This window comes from Electrophorus electricus, chromosome 16 (assembly GCF_041902795.1).
Source record: "Electrophorus electricus isolate QZ-2024a chromosome 16, ASM4190279v1, whole genome shotgun sequence".
NCBI classification, from domain to species: domain Eukaryota; kingdom Metazoa; phylum Chordata; class Actinopteri; order Gymnotiformes; family Gymnotidae; genus Electrophorus; species Electrophorus electricus.
In genome coordinates, this window is record NC_137512.1 from 2,765,039 (window position 1) to 2,792,979 (window position 27,941).

General features: G+C 37.1%; 1 protein-coding gene across 1 annotated transcript; it reads left to right on the top strand.

The window, feature by feature from the left end:
* Nucleotides 1–223: 223 nt before the first annotated feature.
* LOC113568622 (uncharacterized) lies at nt 224–26,900 on the top strand. Its single transcript, XM_081699417.1, has 8 exons — nt 224–290; nt 456–1,685; nt 24,498–24,586; nt 24,804–25,136; nt 25,434–25,781; nt 26,201–26,317; nt 26,494–26,531; nt 26,666–26,900. Exons 3-8 carry the CDS (start codon nt 24,517–24,519, stop codon nt 26,798–26,800), a joined length of 1,041 nt encoding a protein of 346 aa, XP_081555543.1. The 5' UTR covers nt 224–290; nt 456–1,685; nt 24,498–24,516; the 3' UTR covers nt 26,801–26,900.
* Nucleotides 26,901–27,941: the final 1,041 nt, after the last annotated feature.

Consider the following 27,941-nt stretch of genomic DNA (forward strand, 5'->3'; position numbering starts at 1 on the left):
TTAAAAATTTTCCTCAAATGGATTCTGATGAGTACATTTTTACAAAAAACCTCAAGTGAGAGAACTTGTATTCTGCATATCTCTAACTAAGCTCTTTTCAACACTGGTCTCTGGTGCCCAAAGAGCATGGAAATGTCACAATGGCATGTGACCTGTGACAGCCAATGGGACGTGTTTTCTGAAGTCAGCAGGCTTCAAATATTTGGAGATTTACTGAAAGCAAAGCAAAAGGACCAAGTAAAAAATCTAAATGGCTCAAGTCTGGATTCTTATTTTATGGCACTTTTTAAGTAAGTTTTCCTGCCTTCTAAAGTAATTTTACTGCCCTTTTAATGTTTTAGATATTCAGCTAATAAACCTTTTCATTGTAGGTTGATTCTAGATTTTCACGTTTAACAAAATTCACAAAAGCTTTTTTGATGTTTAGTTCGGTCTAACTTCAACTCTTTTTCTAGACTTTGCTCAAGCTGTGGATCTTTACCAGAAGCCATCATTTATTTTAGCTAAACTGAGTGAAACTGTTACATTTCATTGTACATTTGCAAAGAAGCACAGTGCAGAATCCATGGTCTGGTACAAACAGCCTGGGGCGCAGATTCTTCAGAACATTGTGGTACAGAGTCCACTCATGGAAGCCATCATTTCATCTGAGTACAATAAGTCACACTTAAAGCTAGAGAGGACTAAGACCAACATTTCCTTCTCTATTCTACATGCTGCTAAAGACGATGGAGGACTTTACTTCTGTGGTGTAGTTGTGATGAAAACCACTGAGTTTTCCACTGGAACATTTTTAGCTGTTTTCATTTAAAGTCAGATGACTCTTGCTGTTTTTAATTCCCTCTTCAGGATTTATTTGACAGAGTGCTATAATTACTAAAGATATGACACACTGCATTTATTAATACGATTTATTGCTGTCTAGCACAACATGCAGTGTCTGTGCATTGCAGTAATCTCTACGAGAGCTCTTTGGCATCATGGATTAGGGTTAAAGTCCTTTCTTTATAAGGTGTTTTTTTAAAGATAGCAGGATTACCTGAGAATCATACATCCTATGTATTATTTACACTGATTTGAAGTTGAGTTGGATTCTCTTTTGTTACACTGTGAACAGCCAGATAGCAACTTTTCTGTATTGAGGCAATGATTTGTTTCACAGCTATGTCTGGACAGCAGTACAAACTGAATAAAGTGTAAAACAAGTAAATAAATTAAGGGCTCCAGAGAGTGCTGCTAGATTGCTTTACTATAAATCAATTTATGGCTCTTACTGTACTGTAACTAGCCAGTTCTAGTATATTAGGTGGGTCTAAGGGATCTTACAGAATCTCTGTTATTTCAAAAAGGCAATCCAGGATTAACCATATTGGTGGTCCAAAGTCCAGTGTTGGGGAGGGTTCCCCCAGGAGAGTCAGTGTCTCTGAAGTGCACCGTCCTCTCTGAGAGGAGAATAGCAGAACTCCAAGTGCTTTGGTTCAGAGCTGCTGCAGGAGACTCCCATCCTGAAATAATTTACACTCATCACAACAGCAGCCGTTAGTGTGAGATCAGCTCTTCTCCACACAGCTGTGTGTACAACTTCTCCAAGAGTGTCCTCAGCCTCTCTGACACTGGCACTTACTACTGCGCTGTGGCCACCTGTGGCAAGATCCTTCTTGGAAATGGAACGACATTGAGTCTGAGTAAGTGTTTAAATATGTTACTAAGATCTATTCACAAGTAACTACAAAGTATGCAACATCAACTAAATGCTTAAATGTAAGAATTACAATTACTGGGGTTATTCACAAAGAAATCAAATTTCTATGGTTATTTCTGATATTTTTAAACTATTATTACATGTGTAGTCTTGAATATTTCAGGCAAATGTTTGATGAATTCTGGATCAAAATTATGTGAATTGTGTACCATCAGCAGACATGCTATAATCTCAGACTTCTGCAATAGGATTAACTGTTTGTATCATTTAGAACCAGCTCTTTACAGAGAAATTATGGTATGGAACATCATAGCATGGAACATTAGTATTGATAAGAGGTATTGGTATAGAGGGACGCAGACATTTGATTATGACCGTCATATGACACTTGCTGGTTCATCACAAAGAGCTGTAAATCAGTGCTGCTGGTTTTAGCCTATATGCCCTTCTGTTTGCTGTCATGGACAGTTCTGTAGTGTTCAGTACAAACCATAGAAACACTTCTTATTTAGTGTTGATGATGTTCAATTAAAATGAATTGTCTCCAGGCTGCACAGTCTCTGTTATAAGATTGCATACATATAAAAAAATAAAAATAAAAAAACCTCATTAATTTGATTGCAAAACAATAAACAACATTAAAGGGACATATGGATGGAACTGTAATATTATTATTATTATTATTATTATTATGCAATTCACAATTATTTGACAATTCACAGTCACAACAACAAAAATAAATTAATAATAATAATACTAATTATTATTATTATAATTATTAAATGATAATAATAATAATGATAATTATTATTATTATTATTATTATTCCCTCTAAACAACAGTTCACCCAAATCTGTTGTTCAGGCAACAGTATTTTCAGAATGCATGTCTTGCAGCAAAGCCTGTGGATCCTGTAGTGATCCTATAGTAATTCATTATTGTGATTATTGGTGACACTTGATGATTGTGATGGTGAGGTCGGCCGCACAAAGAGCCTCCTGCATGAACATTTGTGATCTTACACGTGTGCATCTGCTTACAGTTTTGTTCATTTTTATACCAAAGCCAGTCCTCTGGATCCTGTAATGATCTTCCTGGGAGCAGCTCTGGAAGTGTGTGTGCTTGTCATTTCTGCTAAAGCAGTTTTAATATGTAAAAGGAGAAACTGTGAACACTGTAGTGATGAGTCTTTAACGCTGTGTAGCTAAACCTTGAACAAGACCTGAAAACAGAAATATGTACTCCTAAATTTTATCTCCAGTTTATCAAGTGTAGTTATTAAACAGACTGGATAGAAGGGATGTGGGAAGTCATAAATTGCTTTGTCCCACTACAGTGATGCTTCAACAAGGTGCTATGAAAAGGAAGTGCACCAGTCAGGTAATGTGAAAACACATGTATGGCTCTACCTGCTATAATTTTACCTATTAAGTGTAGGTATATGTACACCTCCATATTTTGTCGATCAAAATTGAGATGGGTAAATGGGGCTGATTGGCAGGGAAAATGTATTAATTCAAATTATTTTATTAATGATTAGATCAATTCAGTCTCATCTCATAAAAGGCACAAGTTCAACAATGTGATTGTTTCTCATTGACCTAAAATTAGACGAGAACTCTTGAATCACCAGCGTTGCTGCGTGAACGATGTGAGCCGATAACAATGCAACCATCTGTCTTTGCTTGATCTGCTGAGCTGGATTTCCTGAGCTGGCTCAGTGAGAAGTGGGAGTCTGTCCCAGTGGGTCTGTCAGCTGTTCTTACTTTTGTTGATGATTATAGAATGTTTAATCGTCAGTCACACGATAAAATTTGTCTCAGTCCACACAAGGAAAGACAGGCTTGCTTAATAAAAAAACAGGTTGTAATGAGGGAATTCTGATGAACACAAACTAAAGATAAGAAATTAAACAAAAACAACAACAAACATTATTTAACATTAGATTTTAGACTGTTTTAATCACTTAGCAAGAGGCTTTTAGCTTAGTTTCTAAGGAAAGTTCTGGTTTCTTCGCGTATGTTTTTGCTGGTAACTTACAGACTCAGAGCCACATCACCTTCCTTTTCTGCTTCCCTCCCCCGTTACATTTCAACTCTCCACCAAACGGGTCCCGAACGTTAATCATGTACATGCAAAGAAAGGGGATGCTTTGGTTCAGGTATGTTCAACAGGCTTTGTTATCACAGTAGAAAAAATAAATAAATCTTTTAAGGCATTCAAATAAGGTTCACTAGAAATGTATTAAAATAAAAGAATAAAACAAATAATCATACATTTCTTAAACATTTTTATACCTCATAGTCTTAGACTGAAGCTTTAAAATCTAAGTATCAAACTAAGATCAAGAAGCGACTGGAAAGTCAATTTTATTCCTTTCCTACTTTCTTGAAGTTTCAAACTACTGACTTTAATATAGATTCATATAATATTCATATAAGATCCATATACGATTCCAGTAAAAAACAATTAGGAGTGATTAACAATTTTTTTTACAATAAACAAGAGGTAAGCAACAGTCTTACCTCTTATGATGAATAATGTTAATTTAAAATGAACAATTAATGAAGAGAATAATAAAACAATGGACAATTATCAAATAGTAGAAGCAAAAATCACAATTTGAAGATTATATTAAGATAGCCATAGATTAATGGAGTATTATATAAAGATTAAACCATTTGACATCATCGTAGGCACCAGTAAAAATGTTACGTTATTACTTTGAGAAGCTGTCAGAAAAAACAAACAAACAAAAAACAAAAACATATATATGTGAAATATAATATGTGAAACAACAAAATATGAGAAACATGATATGTGGGATAAAAATAGTTGGTTATTTTCATGCAGCCTGAGCAGTCTAGGTCCTTAGCTGACTACATTACCCATAAACCCTCTGTTAGTGCCTACTCCCCAGATTATTAATTTCACCTGTGTCTTATTTTCCCTAATGTGTCACCCTATTTAACTTCTGTTTGTACTAAGTGTCTTTGAGAAGGATCATTTTGCTTGCCATATATTTCTGGACTGTTGTTATCATGCATAGATTCTCTGGCTGGTTGCTGTCCTTATTTTTATTATTTGGCATCACTCTATTGCCTGTTACCACTCTGGAATTGTTTGCCCATCATGTGTTTATTGGATGTTGACTTTTGCCTGTTTTTTGACTACACCTTTGGATCACCCTTGTTTCTTTTTAAGGTGTGTTATATTGCATTCAAGTCTGTCTTTGCTCCACAATTCTGACAGTTGTCCTGTTAAGTTAGAGTCTGATGGAAGTTAGGGTCATAGTTCCTTGGGGTATACACAGGCTGTTAGAAGACTGATACATTCCCGCATGGATTTATGATTACATAGGGGAGAGTCAGATGGTGAGCCAGGAGTGATAATCCCTGAATCAGGGACATTTTTATGGCTGTTACTATGTGTTGTGGCACCAGAGGGATACTGGATGGTGGGAAGGAGATGAAGATTTCATCAAGCCAAAGTTCTCTCATAGGAACAATCTATCTTCACTACATAACTGTAGGAATCAATCAGTTATCTTACAACAGCAGTCTGGTGGTTTTATCTGTTTTATCTTTTAAATTTACTCCCACCGGACCATGATACTGAAGAGATTAATTATGCTGCCTTACATTTTGTTAATGGGAAAACCAGAAGAGAGGCCAGACTGAGCACAGTGTGTATTCTGAAGTACTGAACTCTGCTGCTACACAATTTGTGAGATCTAAATCAATTATAAAATTCTGTTTGGTAGCCTGTACATTATTATTGGTACATTCAGCATTGCGGACTGACTTTCATTTGGAAACCTGTCTTAAAGAACTTTAAAGAAGCGGTGTACAGCTGAAGGGACAGTGAGTGGGTGTTCCTTCATAAGGCTTGCCCCTCTATAAAGGTTTGACTCTAAAAGAGCTCACAGATCAATGAAATGAGTTTCTCAACACCCTGTGCTCCCACCAAGAGTCTCTAAGAAAAACAATGAATGCAGGTGAACTATACTTTTTTTTTTTTTTTTTTTTTTATAATATATATTACCTTACTTCTCTAGTTTCAGGGTGTCTGCTTAGCTGCATTGTTTTGGTGATGTATCAAGAACTCTTAACTGTGACCTTAAAATGTCTTTAAACTCCATTTGATGCCTGCTATGCCTGCCAAATTTTAAAGATTAACTCAAAATAAATTACACATTCTTACTTAAGCATTACAAAATTACTTACAAATAATGATGAAGAAATTGTAACTCAGAAAAGCCATTTGTTAATAAAAATATGTCTCTTAACTAAAGAAAATAGCACTGTTTATAATCCTAATTTAAGAACAGAACAGGTTAAACTTGAAGCAAGATGGGAATTTATATTCCAGGTGGCCTAGATGCAACACGCCCCAAAGTTATGTTACTGGTTTGATTAAACCATGTCATAAACACTCAAGTCTCGCTATCTACCCACGCTGCCTACATGCATGTTTCTAACTATACTTGCGTTTTCCATCAACATAGAAAAACATGCTTAAGAAGTTAAGGCGAAATGGCTAATGTTTAAACGTAACACCAGTTATATTCATAATGAGGTCCAAATGTATATATGCCATTTTGTGTTGTGACCAACTTGCTGCACTCAGTTTCAATGCCCTCTAATAACTATGCTTGCTAGGGAAACAAACTAACAATGACTCACATGCACAACCCTGTTCATCCCTCATCAGTTTGGCACTCATCACCTTCAACACCGTTCATCACTGCTCGGTCTAGACTGCTAACTGCAAATGGTTTGTCTGGCAGGCCAAATTAAAGTCATGATTTCCACTGAAGCGCTGGTGGTGTGGTTGGTGCCACTGAGCTTTCAGATCTGTGTCTGTGTCACTGAGTGTGCTTACAAATATAAAGCCAATGACATTTATGTAATTAGACACTGACCACTGGGGAAAATCTGGATGAACACTGATACCATATATAGCAAATATGCTACACAGTAAATGCACGTATACAAGGTAGATGTAGTTAATGAATAAATGCATATATTCAATTCACCGTGCCAGGTACTGAGGCCATTGGCCAAGATATTTCTGCAAGTCTTGAAATTTCAAGATAGAATCATAAACTTTAAAATTCCAGTATTTGTAGGTGAGTTATAAGTCAATCAAAACACTGATTTTGAAGACAGTCTAAGGCTTTGCCTGGTGTGTAAACATTGCCTCCTACTGGAGCTGCACTGATGTAAATTAATTTAATCTTTTATTCCTTTGATTTATTTAATGTGAGTCCAGAGTGAGTCCAGGGTGTTTCCTGGGGCACTGTTCCACAGCCTTACCTCATCATGCTCATCAAAATAGACTACATGGGTGGAAATGTTGAATTTTGTAATGTTGTAATTTTCCCCCTGAAATTCCCACTGAAAGAGTGGGGAAGACACCAGTGACTGAAACAGGTCTGGCCTAAGTGAGTGAGTTAGCCTTCCTTTTCAAAATTTAGGACTGTAATAGAAGGTTATGCAGGGGGGCAGGTCAACTTTTTAGGTACACTCCTATTGGCTACAGAAGTAATGTCCACACCCAGAAACAATGCATGAATGTTTAAAAAAACAAAAGAAGCAGAAGTTAATTATGACAATGCAAATACAAAATGATTCCAATGAGTGTAGGCTATTAAGTTGTTATATTTTAAGAGTGCCCTGAATTAATTTGGCGTAGATGGGTATTGCCATGATCAGTCCCGCCCTGTTTCCGCGTTTCCGTGTTTTTTAGTTCCATTCCGTAGTTTAGTTTTCTCCGGCCCTCGTTTCTAGTCTTATTAAGTTCATGTATTTAAACCATGTCTTGAGCCCAGTGTTTTGCTATTCATTTATGGTTGAATATGTTTATTTCATTGCATTTGCATGTTTGTTTCGTATGATTATGTTTCTTTGTATTCTGTGCCTGTGTGTTTCCTAGCCTCTGTGTTTCCTAACCCTGAGCTTTCCTAGCATATTGTTTTAGCCTGCTTCCCCTGTTTGCCTTCATTTATCCTAGCCCTTGTCTTGTAATCATGTATCCCCATGCTTTCTGTGTTGGCTCTTTGACCCTGGACTGCCTTAACGACTCTGATTCTGGATTTGCCCTTATTAAATCTCGCTCTTCTCAGCAGATGCATCCGTGCCCTTACCGCTCAATGTTACAGGTATATGGCTAATTTAAATTAAAATTAATAATAAAATAACAACAACAACAACAACAATAATAATAATAGTAATAATAATTAGTATTATATTATTATTTATTATTATTATTATTATTATTATTATTATTTGTCACATTTCTATAGCAACTTTCTCAAACCCAAGGACACTTTACAGACAGAAATCAGCTTGTACAATCAAATCGCTCACACACCAGTGAGAAGTGGCAGGCAGTTTGCACACAGCCCTGGGGTAGCACACTGGGTGCAAGGCAAGAGGAGGTGGTTAAGACTAGGACAGAGCACAGACTGTCACTGGACACACACACACGCATTCATACATATACGTATATACAGCGCCTGAAAAAAATAAGAGACCACTACAAGATTATTGGTTTTTCTACTTTTACATTTGATGGGTGTGTGTTTGACCAGTCTGTGCAGTTTTCTTTTATTCTATAATGGCAACATTTCTTCCAAATTTCAGATTAAAATATTGTATTTTAGCGTATGTTTTTTTAATGAAAATGACTAATGGTCAAAATATTTCAACTTAGGATAAGTCAAGAAATCAATATTTGATAGAATAACCCTTATTTTTAATTACAGCTTTCATGTGTCTTTCACATTGCTGTTGGGTAACTTTACGCCGCTTCTGCCACAGCAATTCTAGGAGCTCGGCTTTGTTTGATGGCTTGTGACCACCCATCTTCCACTTGATCACATTCCAGAGATTTTCAGAGGGGTTCAGGTTTGGAGATTGGGCTGGCCATGATAGGGTCTTGATCTGCTGGTCCCTCATCCACACTTTGATTGACCTGACTGTGTAACATGGCGCATTGTCCTATTGAAGAAAAAAAAAAAACATCAGAGTTGGGGAACATTGTCAGGAGGAAGCAAGTTTTCTTCCAGCACAGTTTTGTAAGTGGCATGCTCATGTGTCCTTCACAAAGACAAATGTGCCCGATTCCATCCTTGCTGAAACAGCTACAAGCTGGCAGAGGTCGAAAACGACTCTCTACCTACCATGATGATTGCCACCTCATTCGAATGTCAAGTAACAACTGTAAGATGATGTCAAGTGACCTAGAAAAAGAATGGCATGCAGTGGCTGGGGTGAATTGCACAGCGAGGACGGTTCAAAATAGGCTTTTGGAGGCAGGGCTGATGACCAGGTGTTGGACAAAGCTGAAAATTGCACTCATCAGAGAAGATGACCTTGCTCCAGTCCTCTACGGTCCAATCCTTATGGTCTTTAGCAAACTTCAGTCTGGCTCTTTTTTGCTTCTCATTAATGAAGGGCTTTTTTCTATCTTTGCATGACTTCAGCCCTGCTGAAGTGTGTATATATGTGTGTATATATAATCCAGTGTTAAGAAGTTTAAAATAAAACTAAAAAGTTAAAAAAAAATTACCTGTTACACTGCCAAAGGTAGCAGAGGAAAAGTGAACCATTGTTGCATTTGGTATTCCACAGAAATTCCTTCATCATGTGTTGTATCATTTTGTTGTAGCAAGTTCCTTCATCATGTGTTGTAGCATTTTGAATAGTCAGAACTGTTGTGCTATTATTCCATGTGATTGTAAATCTGGAGCTGTTGAATGAAGAATCAAGTATGGCCAGTTTATTTGTTTTCATTCTTCCTACTTGCTGAGGCTTCTGGTTCAGTCTTTGCTTGTACCAAATGTAAACAGCATCACTGGATATTTCTTTCAATGTACAGTTAAGAGTGATATTTTTTTTTTCCCAGGTACATTTATGACTGCTTGTTTGGCAGAGTTCGTAGTTTGAATAGGACCTAAAAAATTAAAACAAGTCAATAATGAAAAAAATGTGGACAAAAGTTTATCCAAAGCAAATAATGTATATTGATTATTAATCCAACATCATAACGTACAGCAACAGATGTATTTATGGGTGAGGAGAGTCCAGGCTAGACAGGGAAATGCATAATGCAAATGGAACCAGTGCCACTGAACATGTATTAAATGTATTAATGAGGCTGCACAAGGCCTTAGTCACTGTGGAGACCAGCATGGAACTGCTGTGTTGGAGAATACATGGTCGTGTAGTTTATTACATCTATATTGAACAGTCAGCACAGAGTACACATTAACAGTGTCAGTGTGGCTGGGTATGACTTCAATCTCTGCGGAGACCAGTGATGAATTTTATAGGTTATGGAGTAATTGGCTGCATGGGGGCAGTACAGTGTGTAAATGTATGTAGAGTAACTCTGTGTTTGCTGGAGGTTTAGAGTGTAGAGCTCACATGGAACTGGTAGCACTGATCACACATTAATGGTGTCAGTGGGGCTGGGTGTGGCTGAAGAAAATAACTTACATGTGTTGTGGAATTATAACCTAAGGAACCAGGATGAAGCTGGCAGTGAAAAATGAAAAGTTATATCTTGGAAATCAGAATAACTGCTAGGACACAACTAACAAAAGGCCCATTTTATGTTATGCCTCATAAATTAAAATCTCATTGGCCATCAAAACTTGCAAGATCCTGTTCTGTCTTTTTTTTCCCCCTTATAGTCTGTTTGGCCACCAGAGGTCATTTGGGCTCTGTTAACCTTTGACCATTGAGAAGCCTTTCCTTTTCCATAAAGAGTTTGGACAAATTTGTAGTGTATTTCTCAGTTACTTTTGGTGGCTGTGGCTCCTCCCACATCCTGCCCACTTCCCCTTTTATGCCCCTCCTCCCAAGAAAGAGAAGCTCTATTCTGACTGGGGGACTTTTCCTGGTTTGTTACCGTGCCAGATGAGTTTTAAACACACTTACACTCATCCTACCCAGAGTAGGACTCCTAGAAACGTGGATGAGACTCATGTTACTTACTTATACTTACTTGTATGTTTGTGTGTGTGTGTGTGTGTGTGTGTGTGTGTGTGTATGTGTGTGTGTGTGAGTAAATGTGCATGACTCTCTTGCTGGGAGCCCTGCACACAGAGCTGTGACAGCTCTGAGGTTTGTGAGCCTGAAGCACTCAAGAGTTAAAAACACATTTGTCAGGAGGAGAGTATAACTGTCCTCACAATGTAATATCTATATTACACAGACAAGATTATTTAGGGGGATTATGTTGTTCTATTCCAATCTCCTTTTAAGTGCACTTACTATGTTTTATTGTTATGGGTATTTAGTGTTTTTGCAGAATTTTTTGGTATCTGTCATTTACAGCCATTTTGGTGTCTGCTAGTAGAAGGTAAATATATGAGCTCCCATGTTACTGGAAATGTATTATTGTAGCACTGTTTTCTTTTTGTATGTATTTCATAACACTAAGCATTAGAATATTTGAATTAAAAAAGTTTCACCACTGTTTTTGCATATAGGAATTGTATTATCAGACACTATCAGTCTAAACTTGTGGGTTTTTTTCCTATGCCTATATTCATAGTGACCACAAGGTCTGAAAATGTGTTCTCACACCATTCTCTCAGAAAGCAGCTAAACAGGGAAGTAAACTGAGGTTGGCACTGTACTTGAGACAAAGTGATCTGAGTATGGAATAACCCTATTCCTGCACTCTCAGGCTCTGTTTGGTTTAACTCTGGATGCCATGGCCATTATAATTCAGTGTCATCTTTGAGGCATTGATTAATGCATCAATCTGCATTAATCCAGAGATAAATTCTCAGTGGCTGGGGGATGTTTTGAGGTCTTGTCTATCTTATTTGGCCTTGATTGTAAAATCAGAAATTCTACTATAGTGCCCTCTGTTCATGATGACTTCCTGCATTAGTGATCAAAAAACAACTCCAAAAACACTTCATAAAAGAGAATAATCTGAAACATTTTTAAACTGTGAAATCTGTACATATTTTATAGAGGAATAAAAAGATCCAAGTAACTTGATCAAACAAGTACCAGTTATAACCTGAAGCAAAAGTTTTTAAAAAGAATCAATGACAAAAGTTGTGTTAGCCTGTTACATTCACAAGTTAAAAACACATTTTGCAGGAGAAGAGCATGAGTGCCCTTATAACATAATATCTATATTACACAGACAATGTACAATTTGGTATTTTCTACTTAGATGTTAGATGTACATGGAGCAGTGTTCAAACATGACAGACTAAATAATCCAATGCCAAAAACACATACTGGCGAATAAAATTGATGTATTATTATACTCATTATATGTTTGGAAGGTTTATTTAAGTTTTCAGGCAGCACTATGTGAGGTTGAATAAGGTGATAGAACTCAGTGGTTTGAGTTGGGCCCCTCTGGCCAAATATAATCCAACCAGCACCCCTCCACCACTCTGTTTCAGGTGAGAGATCATTATCTGCACTTCTATTTCCTATAGAGTAGCAAGAATAACCAACAGGAAATCAGGCCCCAATCACATTTAAAAGTGGTGCTCACATTTAATGATTAGTATACACATAGTTATGATCCAGTTCAACAATGTTTTTCTTTAATAGTTTATTTTTAGTTGCCCAGAGGTTGTGAATAGTGTACATCATTTTACATTTTACATCATAACATTTTAGTCTCAGTGCTGCCAGAAAAAAGTTACACATGCTGTGATACCTCATATTTGAAAGAATCAGTATTTACTAATGCCAAACTACATAAATCCATTAGTATATAGATACTAATATAAGAACAGTCACCATTAATAATGGCAAGAATGATTGAAGTTCCTGGCTGTTGTTCACAAATTGCATTTATTTTGTTGATTTATGTCAGAATTCTGCCAAGCATATATTCTCCATCACAGACCTTATATTTCTGATTCAATAGCTTTTTGTGCTGTGTTCTATTATTGGTTTTACACCAATTCAAAGCCAGCTGTGTTCATAGATTAAGCTTTTGACTAAACTGGAATGCCAGTGGTGATTCAGGGCAGTGACAGTTTTGTACAGGTGGGGTCTTTAGAGTAAACCGAAACTCACAGTGATGTACAGACCCCAAGCTTTGCTGTCTTCATAGAAAAAAAAAGATTACTCCAAGTAAAATGCAAACTAATTTGATCAATTTGTAATTTTTACTTAAAGATTTTTAGTCATAGAACTATCCATTTGAATGATGGTAGCTCAGTGGTTAAGGTACTTGACTAGCAATCAGAAAATTGCAAGTTTAAGTCCCACCACCACCACGTTACCGCTATTGGGCTCCTGAGCAAGACCCTCAAGTTGTGTTCAGTCAGAATTGTTATTAACTTTGGATTAAAGTGTCAGCTAAATGCTCTAAATGTAAATTATGCTGGTCTAAGTGTTTCTTGTGTAATTGATTTTGGTTTTGTAATTGTTCTGGGTTTTAAAAAAGCCTACCTCTACACTTCCTGTGTTCAGTATCACACATCCAGTTGGCTTGTGTTGGCACTTGTATTGTACCACCTAAGTACACTTTGGCATGCATAACAATAGAGACAGGGATTATCCAGATATTCATCAAGTGTAAACACAAATTGTCTGCACATATGTCTGTGTTTGTTGGTGAACTGAGCCATGAGCAGACAGACAGTGTTTTCTCTCTCATAGAGCAGACGGTAGAGTGTGGTGTGTCTGACCAGGGCCTGATTTTGTAGGGTGAATTACAGGTGTCTCCATCTGAGAATTTTGTTTTTGTGAATGATGGTCTTGACTGATTTATCATTGAACCAACTGAGTTTGCCTGTTTTGTGATATAACTGGCCTGTACTCAAACAGGCCAGAATCTCACATGGGTGTATTGATTTTCTTGATGCCCTGTTTTCTGCTTCTTGTCCTCACAGACCTGTAATGCATCATAACAGAACTCTTTAGTACCAGGATCCTTTTCACACAAACAAGGGAATTTGTGTTGCAACCTCATAGGTAACAAAGAAAAAAAAAAGTACAACTCAACTGGGTGAATTTGGTTCCATTAAAACTGATCCAGGTACAGTGAAACAAGCATATAGTAGCATACATGATCTTGTGGTCTCTCTCCCTCTTTGATGTTGTCTGACTGAAACGTTTTGCCTTGAAATTCAAGATGGAATCTTACATCATTCTCTTGTAGGTAAACCAACCAATCCAAAGGGAGATAAAACAATAAACACTTTTGGCTCGAATAACATTATTATTAGTTATTAGGGTTATCTTTTTAAGCAAATGGCTTCGAGAATCTGTGTGTGTTGGCATCATTACATCTTTTATGTTCATGCTTAAGGCCAGCTAACATGGCTAGAAAATGACTGTGTTAAATGCGTGGCATTCTGTGTTATGGGCTATGCTTTTGAAGTTATCGAAGGGGCTACCAGTTACTGTCCATCTGGTTTGTAATAAAAATATTACTCTTGATTAGTATTCATTCTTGACTCCTGAAAAAAATACCTATTTGACCACCACTGGCAAAAAAAAAAGTAACTGTCATGAATCACTGTGATTATAATTCCAAACTCTACAAATGAAACATAATGTAAATCTTAATTGTAATCTTAACGTAAAATCCAGGTTCTAATGAAGTCTCCACAGTCCCATGCACATCACACATTGCCACTCGGTAGTTTGACGGAGCAAAATTTATAACACGGGAATATTAAGGCTTATTATTTTGTGGGTATTTCTAATTGCCCTCTGCCACACACACACACACATACACACACACACACACACACACACACACACAAAATAGTCCACTAGTAGTGTTTTAGCACAGCAAATGTGAATACAGAAAATATGTGGTCTAGAACAACTTATTTTAGGTGACATTCAGGCACGTTCAGTACACTAGAATACTGGATTTGATTTTACACAATAACTAGAAGTGGTTAAGTGTGGACTGGGATATGTTACCTTTAATCCCCAAATAATGACATTTTTTAATGAAACTACCTGTAATGAATTTCAATGGACATAATCAAAATTGACTTGTGCAAATATGAACATTATTGTTTTTTTAATTGTTTTTTATATCCCCAAACATGAGCAATATGTTGTTGCAAAGATGGATGACAGATGGAGTAAACTGAGGGGCATCCTGTATTCTAGGCTGCAGATGAGAGGGAGGGTCCTTGGTAACACTGTTCTATGAAGATGAGATAGGGAGGGTCCTTGGTAACACTATTCTATGAAGATGAGATAGGGAGGGTCCTTGCTAACACTGTCTTATGAAGATAGGGAGGGGCCTTGGTTCAAGTTCGGTTTATTCGTCACATACATAGTCATGCACAGTATAACACGCAGTGAAATGGTGGTAACTGTTCTATGGTTGGTAACTGTTCTATGAAGTTGAGATAAGGAGGGTCCTTGGTAACACTGTCTTATGAAAATGTGTTTGGGAGGGTCCTTGGTAAGATTTCAAATATTTAAAGATTACATTTTCATTCCAAAAATGTCCCCAGCACACATAACATACATTATAGAAGAACCGCTATAACATTTTGAATGCATCATGAATGTAAGAGTTATCATAATCATACTAATTAAGCATAAACTTTATTGACGTTGTCTCTGTGCAGCAAACAAGCAGGATCTTACTTTACAATCCTCTAATATACTTTGTCTGTGAGAAAGAGATGGACACATATTTCTCAGTGGTATGTGGTGGTTAGCGTTAGCTTGCAAACAACTATGCAAATCAAAGCACAGAATTGTGGGTGACTGGCTGGTCAGAAAAGACATTTGGAATACATTTCACAATAATGTTTGTACCAGTGTTCATGTTCTCTTTGTTGTTTTTATGTATCTTAACAACATAGAGCAGTTCTCTGATCTTTTGGAAGACTGCTCAATCACTTAATATATTAAACAGTAAGACATGAGAGGTATTCTTGACTGGGTGTATGATCACCTTCTCGCCACCAACGCGCTGGAAATCAGTCATCAGCGTGATGAAAGGGCTACTTTTGTTAAGTCTTGGTGTCTCCAGCAGACATAACATATGTTATAACATATTGGTGTTAGTGTTGCATAAGTCAAAACAGTATCTTATAAGGTTTAAACCTCATGAGTAGGTTCTTTTTGAAGCTTCCTTTTCTTACTGTTGCTTGGGTGGATTTTTTCTCCCTTCCTTCACTGTTAAATGCAGAATGTAGAGAAAGAAAATTCAAAAACAAAAGTGGAGAAAAAAGAAAGAAGTAGACAGAAGACATTTGTTTCTTTTACTTTCCTCTTATCTCCTTCTGTTACTGCTCAGTACTGTACAGACCACACCTCAGCAGATGGCTAGACTGCTCGATTACATGCGAGTATCACCCATTTATTTATTTATTTAACCAATTTATTATTCGTTCCTGTTACTTGTCAATCCGTGACCTTGGTGGTGTTACCGTACCGTATAACACACGTCAACAATCCCTCTAGGAAATCTCATCATCAGATCTTCCATCTTAACTTCTAACCACCAGCTGGCACTGTGAGTCCAGCCTTCAGATGTGAATCGCAAGAGTGGATACTGAGGATGCAGGAGTCTTCCATGTAGTGAACATGCAGCAATTCCACCTTTGAATTACCTTTGAACTCTGTAATATTAGACCCTTGTTCATGGTTGATAAGCACAAACCACAGGCAAGCAGAATTAACTCTATACTTTATTCTTCCTTTTAACTCACAAAGAACAGTGCCCACATTTTCAAGCTGCATGTGTAAGATAGAGGTTGTGTGGGCTGAGTGGAAATATTTCAGTGCCTGCAAGGACTTTTGTTGAAATTTCTATAACATTTGACGTTGTAGATGCACCATAGCGTTGATGTGTCTCTGTCCATGGTCCTGAAACAGAGCTGTTACTCTACAGAGTTGAGAAGATCGTAAGCTGCATTGCAGAGTAGATGCTGGTTATACTTTTATTTTCTATGTTAACCTCCATTTCACTCAGTTTTATTCTCCTTCTCCTTTATTCTCTTTATTGTTTTATTAAATATTTTTAAACCCAAATTGCACCAGACCTCAGTATAACAAACAGAGGGTAGCGAATGACATCTCTTCAGATCACTTATAAAAAGACTTGCATAATAACTGCAGGTAGGAATAGCAAATGCAGTACTGTTCATGACCACAAGGTGGCATCTAAGCTCCATGTACTTCAACTGATAAGCACTTCTTGATTAACAGTTTCAGAAATGATGTGGCTACTGCTATAAACAAGCTTTGACCTTAAAAACTGTCAACACTTTCAGGAAGTTCAGGCCGAGTTTTGTTCAGCTGCTGTTCCACAGACACACACAGGGTGAAGCCTTACACTCTGAACGTTGTGGACACATGATTTTGCTTCTTTTTTTCTTTGATCTTAGCTGTCATGCACGTGACCAAACTCAACAGAAACATTTAAAAGCAGCACTAACCATCTGCACTAAAGGAACTAATCATTTAAAAAACATTAGAATGTGAGTAAAATATGACCTTGAATAAAAATATGAACTATCCAGCAGAAAAACATCTTTTAGAACCCAGATGGAGTTTCAGAGTAGGAAGCTTTAACCACTCTGATAATGTACAGGTAGTGCTAAGGAAGATGCTTTCAAAATGTATTTTATATTAGGCTACATTCAAAGCATTAAATTACCTTTACCCTCATTGTATGTTACCTTCTCAAAAAAAGTATAAATGAAGTCCAAAACTCTCACCCTTTGTGGGGTGTGTGAGAGTCTTCTACATGCATTAGTAGAGCAAAGCCTAGCTGAGGGAGGCTGAGGTGTTGATCTATTCCCTACCATGACATGACACGGAGATATATGGAGTCAAATCTCTACATAGTAAATAATAAACAAAACTGTATTTTTAGCAGTATGAATGAATCCATTAAAAGTTTAAAACACACAAACGCTCACATGTGTACACACACACACACACACACACACACACACACACCAACAAACACACACACACACAATGCGTGTGTACATTCAAACAATGACCATTTGATTTGGTGCTAACAGCAGATTGTCAATCATCCTCTGTGCAAGTCATCATTGGTTAGTTTCTTAAAAGTTTCTTTCTAGTGTCAGGAGCATTAGTGCTGCAGTTTTGCGCATGTCAGCATCACAGCTGAGATCAGTGTGGTCCAACATCCACAAACATCCAGAGTACAGCAGTGGCTAGAAACGCACCACTGATGGAGAGAGACAAGCAGCAAATTTAATATACAGTTTATTTATTTAAAAAAAAAAGTTTCTAAAAAAGTGGGGGGTGACATTATTAACATGAGTACAATGATGTGTCATGAGTACAGCGATATCTGGTGAGAAACACTCTCCAAAGATAGAATGACAGTATGGAAATTATCAACAGAAGAAGATCAGAGTGGAACAATCGGTGTGGTTTTTGTTCACTGCAAAAGTGACAAGATCTCGCTGCCACTTTCCTGTTTACCAGATACTCAAGCTGCAGGGTCAACAATGCAGAGGAAAGCAGCAGCAAATATAACTGTTAAATACACACACACACACACACACACACACACACACACAGTGTGAATATTGATTTGATAAACATGAAACAGGAGATAACTGAAGGAGATGATTGAAACATCATATTGAAATAATATTTGCAAATAATAAATAAATAAAAACTTTATGCATTAAACTATTGGGCTTCATTAATTAAACTAAATACATACCTTTAGTGTAACTAACACTTAGATACTAACAAACCATGCATCACCTTTCATGAGTTTAGAGTACATTTAACAGAAGCTAGTGATGAACTGGAGTAGCTCTGTGTGAGTAAAGTCAATCAGCAATGATCTCTCCTTATCAGCCTAGTCTGGTCTGAAGGTGTGTTGCATAGACTTTCACGAGTGCACTTGTTATCACATATATAAAACAAATACATAACTAACTAATCCACAATGCAAAGGGTCAGTCATGAGGGAGTTAAAGCAAGACATGTCCTTACATAAAATATCTTAATACATGGTCTGTGCTGGCTCCCAGATGGTGGAAGGAATTTCCACTGGCTGTCTGGACAGCAGAGTCTCTTGCAGTCCTCAAACGCAGACTGAAGATTGTTTGTGGAATATTTAAATGACTGCTAATTCTGTTCCTATGTTGAGTAACTGAAACTCTAGTACTCATTGTAATGTATCCCTGTATTTCTACAGTGTTGGTATATTAGTATATTGGACTCTAACCTACTGTACAGTACTAGGATGTATTCTATGAGTAAATGAAAAAGCACTTTTGTAAGTCGCTCTGGATGAGAGCGTCTGCCAAATGCCATACATGTAAATGGTTAGAAATGTTTTTGTTGCACTATATAACATAATATTCAATAATATTCATTATTTAATATACTTCAATTATCTTTGATATTTTTTTGTATAGCATAATATTCATTACTAGAAAACCATTCTTATGTTTCTTTGGTTTTTATATCTGAATAAATCTGTTGTTTCATGTTTATATTTATCGCACCAATATACCAACTGTGTGTGTGTGTGTGTGTGTGTGTGTGTGTATGTGTGTGTGTGTGTGTGTCTGTGTGCATTTGTCAGTTATATTTGCTGCTTTCCTCTGTATCATTCACCCTGCTGTGTCTCTGGTCTGGTAAACAGGAAAGAGGCCATGAGACCGTGAGCACTGAGCGAAACAGGTGATGATGATGCTTCTGTTTTTAAGATCACCATTCAGGTTATAATGTTGCCCCATTTATACTTCTACACAGAACAGCAGTTCATCATCTTGGCATATATAACATTTTATGGGAATCTGGTGAGTGTTCATAAGTTGACTTCTAGAATTGAACTCTAGCATTCAACTGCATTCTGGTTGAAGGCACATATGGCCTTTCTAGTGAGCGAGACACTTGAGAACTTGTGTGTGTGGCAATCATCTTGTAGTCAATCCAATCAACAATCTGGTCTATCTGTCTGCTGTTAGAAACCTTGTTTGCAGTTCTGTCTGTATGTTTTTGAGCCTCTAATGTTTGCTAATTCATCCCAAAAACAGATCCCATGAATATCCAATGGAAGAATGAGGTAGAAATGAGGAATTATAGCTTTACTTTTGATACTTAATTATATTCTAGCAAATATGTTAAACGTTTAACCCAATTGGGTTTCTGCATTCTAGTTGTTCTCTTTTCAGCTGTATTCATTCTTTCATGCATAAGAATGAATATATAAAAACAAGATCGCAAGAACTTAAATGGAAGTAAAAGATATCTGATGAATTATCAGAAAGCTAGCTGATCAAAATACCCAAACATCCAAGTTACTGTGAAGGTCAAAGCAAAAACTACTTTCACTTAGTTTATTATAGATCTGCTTAGCATCTGAAATGTTTCTGAAACAAATGACCATTTTAAGAATAGCTCTGTGCATCCTGTGGAAATTTTGACGGGGGAAACATGGGTTGTTGTTCTGAGAAAGTCGTGTGGGGTGGTCAAAGTGGCCTACAAAGTTGAAGCAGAGAAACTGTTTGGTATAGAGGGTGGGTGAGGGAGCAAAGAATAGAGACCAGCACAGAGCTGTGAAACCACCAACTACAGCCTTAACATGTCAGCACACAAACCTGGGGTGACCACTAGCACATCAAAGCCTGGGTTTCATATATTATATATATATATATATATATATATATATATATATATATATATATATATATATATGGAGAACCTGCAGTGTACTTTAGTTAAATATGAAGTGGTAGTAAAACTGTAGTGTAGCACACAAGGTTTAAAAAAAAAAAAAAAGTAAAATCCACACACAGCATTTACATAATTAAAACCAGATGGAGAATAAAAAAATATATACATTTGAAAGCTTTTAAAAGCCTTTCAACATTTTGAAAACCATACGTTCTAAATTATTCATATTTAGAAATAATGTACAATCATGCATGCTCACACACACACACACACACACACACACACACACACACACACCAACACTATGTACTGAAAAGACATACATTATCAAACACTATGTGGACTGTGATATTACAAAAAATTCAATATATTCATAAATATAATACATGCAGAGATTATACATTTTATGCTATTTATACAGATATTATTTTTCATATAATTAACATTTATATATTTCTATTGACTAATTGCATTTAGATCAAATGAAAGGAACATTCATGCACAAGTATAATTTTTCATAATTTTATTGTTCCCCCTAGTGAGAGAGAGAGAGAGAGAGAGAGAGAGAGAGAGAGAGAGAGAGAGAGAGAGGAGGGGGGGCAGTGGAGGAGTGAAAAAGAGAAGAAAATTATACAAAGAGTCTCTTAGCCATCAGTCTCAGTTTAGCTGTGACTCTCCCAGTCTCAACAACTGATCTGGTAAAACACCACCCTGCCTCCCATTCAGGTCACATCTCAGCTCTCACATGGATGAAGGAATCATGAGAGCGGCCCAGTGTGTAATTCCAGCATCAACCCAGAACAAGCCGCATGTCGACTAATAGTGCACGGTTATAATAATGATGTAATAAAATGCTGATGACCCGAAAAAGTGAGATGAGACCTTAATTACACATTCGTGTACTGGAATATGTGGTGGTTGTATTCCTTTTGCCTTCTGAACACCTACCACAAAAAACCCCCACAAACAATACATTCTAAACAAATGTACCACTGATTAGGTTAACTCTGTATGACCTGGTCAGCACAATTTGGACAAGGTAAGACTGTGACGTCGCTAATGTGGTGCTAACTTCAGAGGTCTCGGCGATTGCACAAAAACGCAAAAACCCTCTTCGTGCTATTAGTTCTAGTGTACTATACTATTGAAAAATTGAGGCAACACTAGGAAAATAATACAAATATGTACCATACAAAGATGTTTCAACCTTAGACTGACTTGAATTCCAAGGAGGAGTCGTCTGTTCACCAAAACTGTGTAATTATGGATTTATGAGAATGTTAGATAGTTAGGATGTTTAGATAGATAGCTGTCGATGTTGTCCACTTCTCTGTACCTTCTGCTTTTGCACAAATTTTGTTATTGTACTAGAATACTCTCAATATTTAATTAATGCCAGCAAATGGCTAGCAATGTGTTTTACTGATAGTAGGCCTTAATTATCTCACATTCATCACAGATAGGGCAGTCTTAAAATTATTGAGCAAATATTTTGATGGCAAGTCTTTGATCATCAGTATTTCTTATATGTTGATTATTAAATGATAACATAACATGCAATAATGAACTCATTTTTGAAAACGGAAACTCTAACAAAACCTCTGTTTAACTTTCTTCTGTGAAAAGTGAGGTAAAATAATTGACTACATGACTAAATATGAAAATTGTGACATTGTGCAAACAGAAACAAGGCATGAGCAAAATTCAAATGAGCTGGCTTAATTCAGAGCAACACAATGCAAGCAAAAATAACAAGAACACAGAGACCTGCTTCAGGTGTTTGGCTGGATGAGCAGGTAATGTGAAGCGTCATGTAGGGGAGGACTTTAAGTATGGGGAGAGGTTTGGAAACAGGTGTGTGTAAGTGATAATCAGTATTCTGATGAAAGTAAACCAGGATGTGATTGGAGGGACTGGTAGGTGTGGGATGATCGAGATCTGGGATTGGTGCTCATGTGGGTGGGGTCTCTGCCCTGTGAGTAGTTGAATGCAAATGAAATGTAATACAATTACAGTAAAATTAAAATGAATCTCCAGTCTCTAAAACATGACTAAAACTAAGGTTTAATGATCAAATTAAATACAATTCAAATTAATTACAAGTTTTAAGAAAACAGACAAACAAACAAAATTGAAAATTACATCTGAAATTAATTCTGAAGTGTGACAGATCCGGCACAGAAGGAGCAAGAGCCGAAGGTTGCCAGAAAGTGCTCTTTATTCTCCGTGGGTGAAGGCACAATTGTCTGGCAACGAAACTGAAAAAAAACAAAAAATGAATGTTTGGTTTGGTTTGGCAACTCCTCACACGGTAATCCGTTAATGCGCAGAGTCTTCCCTACCGACCTGCGGGTTGAAATAGGTGACTTGAAAGACAAAGAGCAGGTCCACCGAGTTAGTAAGCAGGTGATTGGGAATGAGGTAGGTGAAGTAGAAGTAGACAGGCCTACACTTTCAGTCTTTTAATTTCTTTTATAGTTTTGATTTACATCGTCATTCTCTGTGATTAGCATAATAGGAGTGACACGTCAAAATCTGACAAAACATTGTCAACAAGACTCGGCTTTACATTATTACAGAGAGAAAGCAACTGAGTAAATTCAGTTACTCGATTGTTTAATCAAATGCAGGAGTAAAAGTGTGAAGAAGCTCTATCAGGTTTGTGAGAGAAAGAAAAAGGATTAGTGTGTAGCTACAAGTTAGTAGTGCTAGTATTGGGATAAAGTGTGAGACTGGAAACTGGTTGTAGATAAACAATTTACTGCTCCAAGGCAGGACATGGTGTTGTATTCAGAGGGTGAGCGAAGTTTATTTTATTGAACTAATGATTCCATTTGAGCACAAAATATGAACAAGATGAAATGCAGATCTGATGACGATTGGCGATCACAAAGTATGCCAGTAACGATAAAGACAAGTAGGTCTGTAGTCAAGTACTTCCCTGCTGGAGTTTAGCTTAAGAGGCTACTGGATAAAACTGTACTGTTGGAGTTTTCAGATGAAAATAGATGGTAGATATGTAGATAAAAGTGCTAGCTGGTTGCTGTGGTTGAAGTTGGGGGTGAAATATAAATGAGTACAGTAGGTTATAGCTGTGTAGAAAGGGACTATAAAGGTGGTGTTAGCTGCAGGAGGTGAACAGTGGTGTTGCTTAATGCATGTATGGTACTGTTGGTGTGTTTTAATGTATGTACAGGGTAAATGAGTTTGAGTGTGAGTAGTGGAGTGATGGAGCCAGGGACACTGAGCATGCATTAACAGTACCAATGGTGTTTGCTCTGGTCTTAGTCACCAGAGAGACCAAGTCAGATCTGATTTGATTTTCAGCTGTGTTAGTTTGGCTGTGTTTGTTTGGCTGTATGATTACAGTAAAGCTTACATGTAAAACTATGTGGAACTGGTGACACTGAACATGCAGTATCAGTAGTGCTATATAGTACCAGTAGTGCTATATAGTATCAGTAGTGCTATATAGTACCAGTTGGTCACCAGGAAGGTCACTATGGTGGCAGTTAATGTTTCATACTTTCTAATGTCTAATTGATGAAAGCTTGTGATGTGATGGGCTTCAAAGTGAGTTTCATTCATGTGTAGTGAAGATAAATGGGGAGAGTTAGGGGATAGGACTTTAAGGAATCCCTAAAGTTCTGGGACATGTGATTAATATGTTATGCATATTTTACCCATTGCATTTCTTTCTAATTAGCGTATTGGACCATAATAGGTTAAAGCCATTTTTGTGATATTGAAAAAAATATCTGAATATCTGAATCTTTTTCTTTCTTCTTTTTTTTTTTTTTTTTACTGGAAGTCTTGAGAAAGGCTCTGTTTTCAGTGGAATATTGACAGTTTGCCACTGTATAATAAATTTGTCCGAAATACCAATCTATATTATTATACTAAGCTATCCAAGAGCACCTATCCCACAAATGTGTCAAATAATAAAAAACCTAACTTGAAGAACTGAATACATTTGAAACAACATATGACACAAAAAAGACAATGTTTTTAAATGACTTTACAGCATTTTTGTTGCAGTTTCTTATTGGAGGAAAACACAGGAAGTATGTGATGTAATTTACTTACGTCAAAAATCTTTGAGTTGAAGCTGTTTGACCTTTCGGCAGTTTATCAAGCAAACACACCATGCAACAGGACCTGGGCATCTGGAGAATGGTCCTGATGTGTCTCACAGCAGTGCTTTCTAGTGAAATAGGTGAGTGCAACCATCTTTTGCAGTAATCATGCTACATTTTTCAAAGTTTTTCTCTCAACATTATCTACATGTTCAGTAATGTTTTAGGCCCTATTCAGCCAAATGCACATGCATTCCTAAGATGCACGTCTTTTTCATCTGCACAAATAAGTACCTTTGCACATGGTTTTTAGAGTAACCTTTGGCATGAACCAAGGTTTCATTCTTTGGGCAAAAGGTGTCAATCAGCTGAACTCTGTGACCACCGCTGCATTTGGAGAGAATGTGACTCTCCAGTGCTTTCTGCTTGAAGAGGACAACACCGATCCCATTGTCTGGTACCAGCAAAAAACAGGACAGGAGCCTCGTATAATGGCCATGACTCAGAAATCAGTAGAGACTTCCTCTTACTACAGGGAATTTAAACCTCCAAAGTTCACTGTTGTGAAGGGAAGAGGGTTCTGTCATTTGAATATTTCTAGCATTGAACCTTCAGATGAAGCCATGTATTACTGTGGCATTAGAAGGTTTGAGATTGTGTTTGGAAAGGGAGCATTGTTATCAGTGAAAGGTAAGAAGTTATACCTTTTGGCCACTATAACCTTTTTTTCTTAATGGCCTAGTTAATTTTAATAATTCTCAAATAACTTGCACGTTTTGTGCATTATTATGTTATGACCCAAGTGTATATTTTTCTGTATGAAATATGTTAAAGAATGTTGAAATATGTTAGGGATTGCTGCATGTAAGACATAGACAGTTTACTTTTTATGACTTATGATGTTTACAAAGGTAGGAAAATCTAAATGTGTATATAGTATAGAGTATATAAGTGTATGTTAATGTCTATATATTTTATTCTTAACAGGGTATTTAAATAAAAATGATAAATATCAAGTATCAGTGGTCCAAAGTCCACTGCTGGGTGTGGTTTCCCCAGGAGAGTCAGTGTCTCTGCAGTGCACCGTCCTCTCTGAGAGGACAACAGCAGAACTCCGAGTGCTCTGGTTCAGAGCTGCTGCAGGAGACTCCCATCCTGAAATAATTTACACTCATCACAACAGCAGCCGTCAGTGTGAGATCAGCTCTTCTCCACACAGCTGTGTGTACAACCTCTCCAAGAGTGTCCTCAGCCTCTCTGATACTGGCACTTACTACTGCGCTGTGGCCACCTGTGGCAAGATCCTTCTTGGAAATGGAACAACAGTATATATGTGTAAGTTATATTAATGTATTAATTAATCTATTAATGAGATGATTATTTACTGTTATTTGGACAACCAACCTAAATAGTGCTAAACATTACAGTATTTTGTATGTATCATTATACTGTTTGGTAGCTGACACATTAAAATCCAGACTACTGATGTATGTATTGTGTATGCGTATTACAGGTGCAGACGGTATTACTTCTGGCTTTATATATGGAGAATGTAGATCATTTTGTCCTTTGTCAATTTATTAAATGCATTTATTTATCTCCATATGTAAATATAATAACTAATGATTTTGATTATTGGTGACACTTGATGATTGTGATGGTGAGGTCAGCAGCACAAAGAGCTTCCTGCATGAACATTTGTGATCTTCCCACATGTGCATCTGCTTACAGTTTTGTTCATTTTTATACCAAAGCCAGTCCTCTGGATCCTGTAGTGATCTTCCTGGGAGCAGCTCTGGGAGTGTGTGTGCTTGTCATTTCTGCTCAAGCAGTTTTAAACTGTAAAAGGATAAACTATAAACACTGTAGTGGTGAGTGTTTATTAATGTTGTGTAGCTAAACCTTAAACAACACCTAAAAGCAGAATTATCTACTCCTGAAATGTATCTCTTAAGTTAACCAGTGTAGTTACTTAAACAGACTGGAAATATAAGACTTGCATCATAAAACTGATAAAGTTGTAAAATTGCTGTTTGTCCCACTACAGTGAGACATGGTGCTATGAAAATGAAGACCACCAGTCAGGTAAACTGAACTCTCTGCAACAGCTGCATTTATATACAGCTGTGCATGACATAACATCACCTAAGAGTAGGAATCATAATCACAGTTGTAATGCAGCAGCAGTCCTGTGTTATCTTTTAATTTTACTTGCACAGGACCATGGTGCTGTGGAGTTGAATTATTCTGCCTTACATTTCATTGATGGGAAAACCAGACGAAGGCGGGAGAAGAGAGGACAGACTGAAGACAACGTGTACTCTGAAGTGTTGTACTCTGCTGCTACAGATTAATTTGTGATGTCTAAGTCAGCTATTTAATTTGGTGAGCATAGTTTAGGAAAATTCTTTGTTTAGTATTTTTTATTATTGTAGTAAATAAATAAATAGTAGTTTTCAGCATTGCAGTCTCACTGTCATTTGGAAACCTTTCTAAGGGAGAATCTTAATGATGAGAAATTCAGTTTTCATTTTGGAAGATTCTAAAAATGGAACTGGTGTCTTTCTAGACTTTCCATCACCCAGATGGGTGTTTTGAAACGTTTGAGAAGTAACTCAACAGTGTTCAAATGCAAACATATTAGTGACCAAAAAATAATTATTTGATCACATATGAGCTTCTGAAGTTCTCATAAGCAAGAAGTCTTGTGCAGTGTTTTGTACCCCAATCATAATTTTGCACAGCAGCTTTCACTAATGTTATAATTGGCTACTTACTAATAAGACTAATAATGCTGGTGACACTTAAAAATGGGTTAAACTGAACTCTCTGAGGTCTGTGTTTTAGCTTACATCAATAAGCCCTGTGGGTCCACTAAAATACAGTCTCGATGAGTGAAGTTGTGTGGAGGATTATTGGCAGTGTTAAGATGGTCACTCCTACCTGAGCTGTGGCCTTTACTTTGAGACACACCTATAACATCAGGGATGTGAGCTCACAATACCATAACTTTCGTTTCCTCTCATTTCCTCTCCATTCACAGAGCAGTGTGATTCAGAGGAGCTGAAATATGCAGTAATGGACTTCTCTTATAGCAAAACCAAAAGAAAGAAATGAGGGTGAGGTCATTTGTAAACCAGCATGTACTTGCATCTGACTGTTACTTAGATTACATCGTTAAATCGAGTGTCAGGTTTGTTATTTTTCAGTGTTAAAAACTAGTCTGCTTTAATCTGGGTACCTCTGTGTGTGTGTGTGTGTGTGTTTGTGTGTGTGTGTGTGTGTGTGTGTGTGTGTGTGTGTGTGTGTGTGTTTGTGTGTGTGCGTGTGCGTGTGCATGCTTGTGTGTGTGTGTGTTTTTGGAAAGACGTATCTGCAGGATCTTAGAGGCCAGAGTGGCTGAGATCAGTTTCAGGCTGATGTGGCTTGATATGATGTCACTCAAAAGCAAACCACCTAAAAACTGTACTGCTCAATCTCAGCGCAGCTTTTGAT

Bases quoted from the DNA above. Each gene is read 5' to 3' on its own strand.
- LOC113568622 (XM_081699417.1), top strand. From the start codon at position 24,517: ATGCAACAGGACCTGGGCATCTGGAGAATGGTCCTGATGTGTCTCACA. The intron at 25,137-25,433 runs GTAAGAAGTTAT...TATTCTTAACAG, and splicing joins AGCATTGTTATCAGTGAAAG to GGTATTTAAATAAAAATGAT. The intron at 25,782-26,200 runs GTAAGTTATATT...TTTATACCAAAG, and splicing joins TGGAACAACAGTATATATGT to CCAGTCCTCTGGATCCTGTA.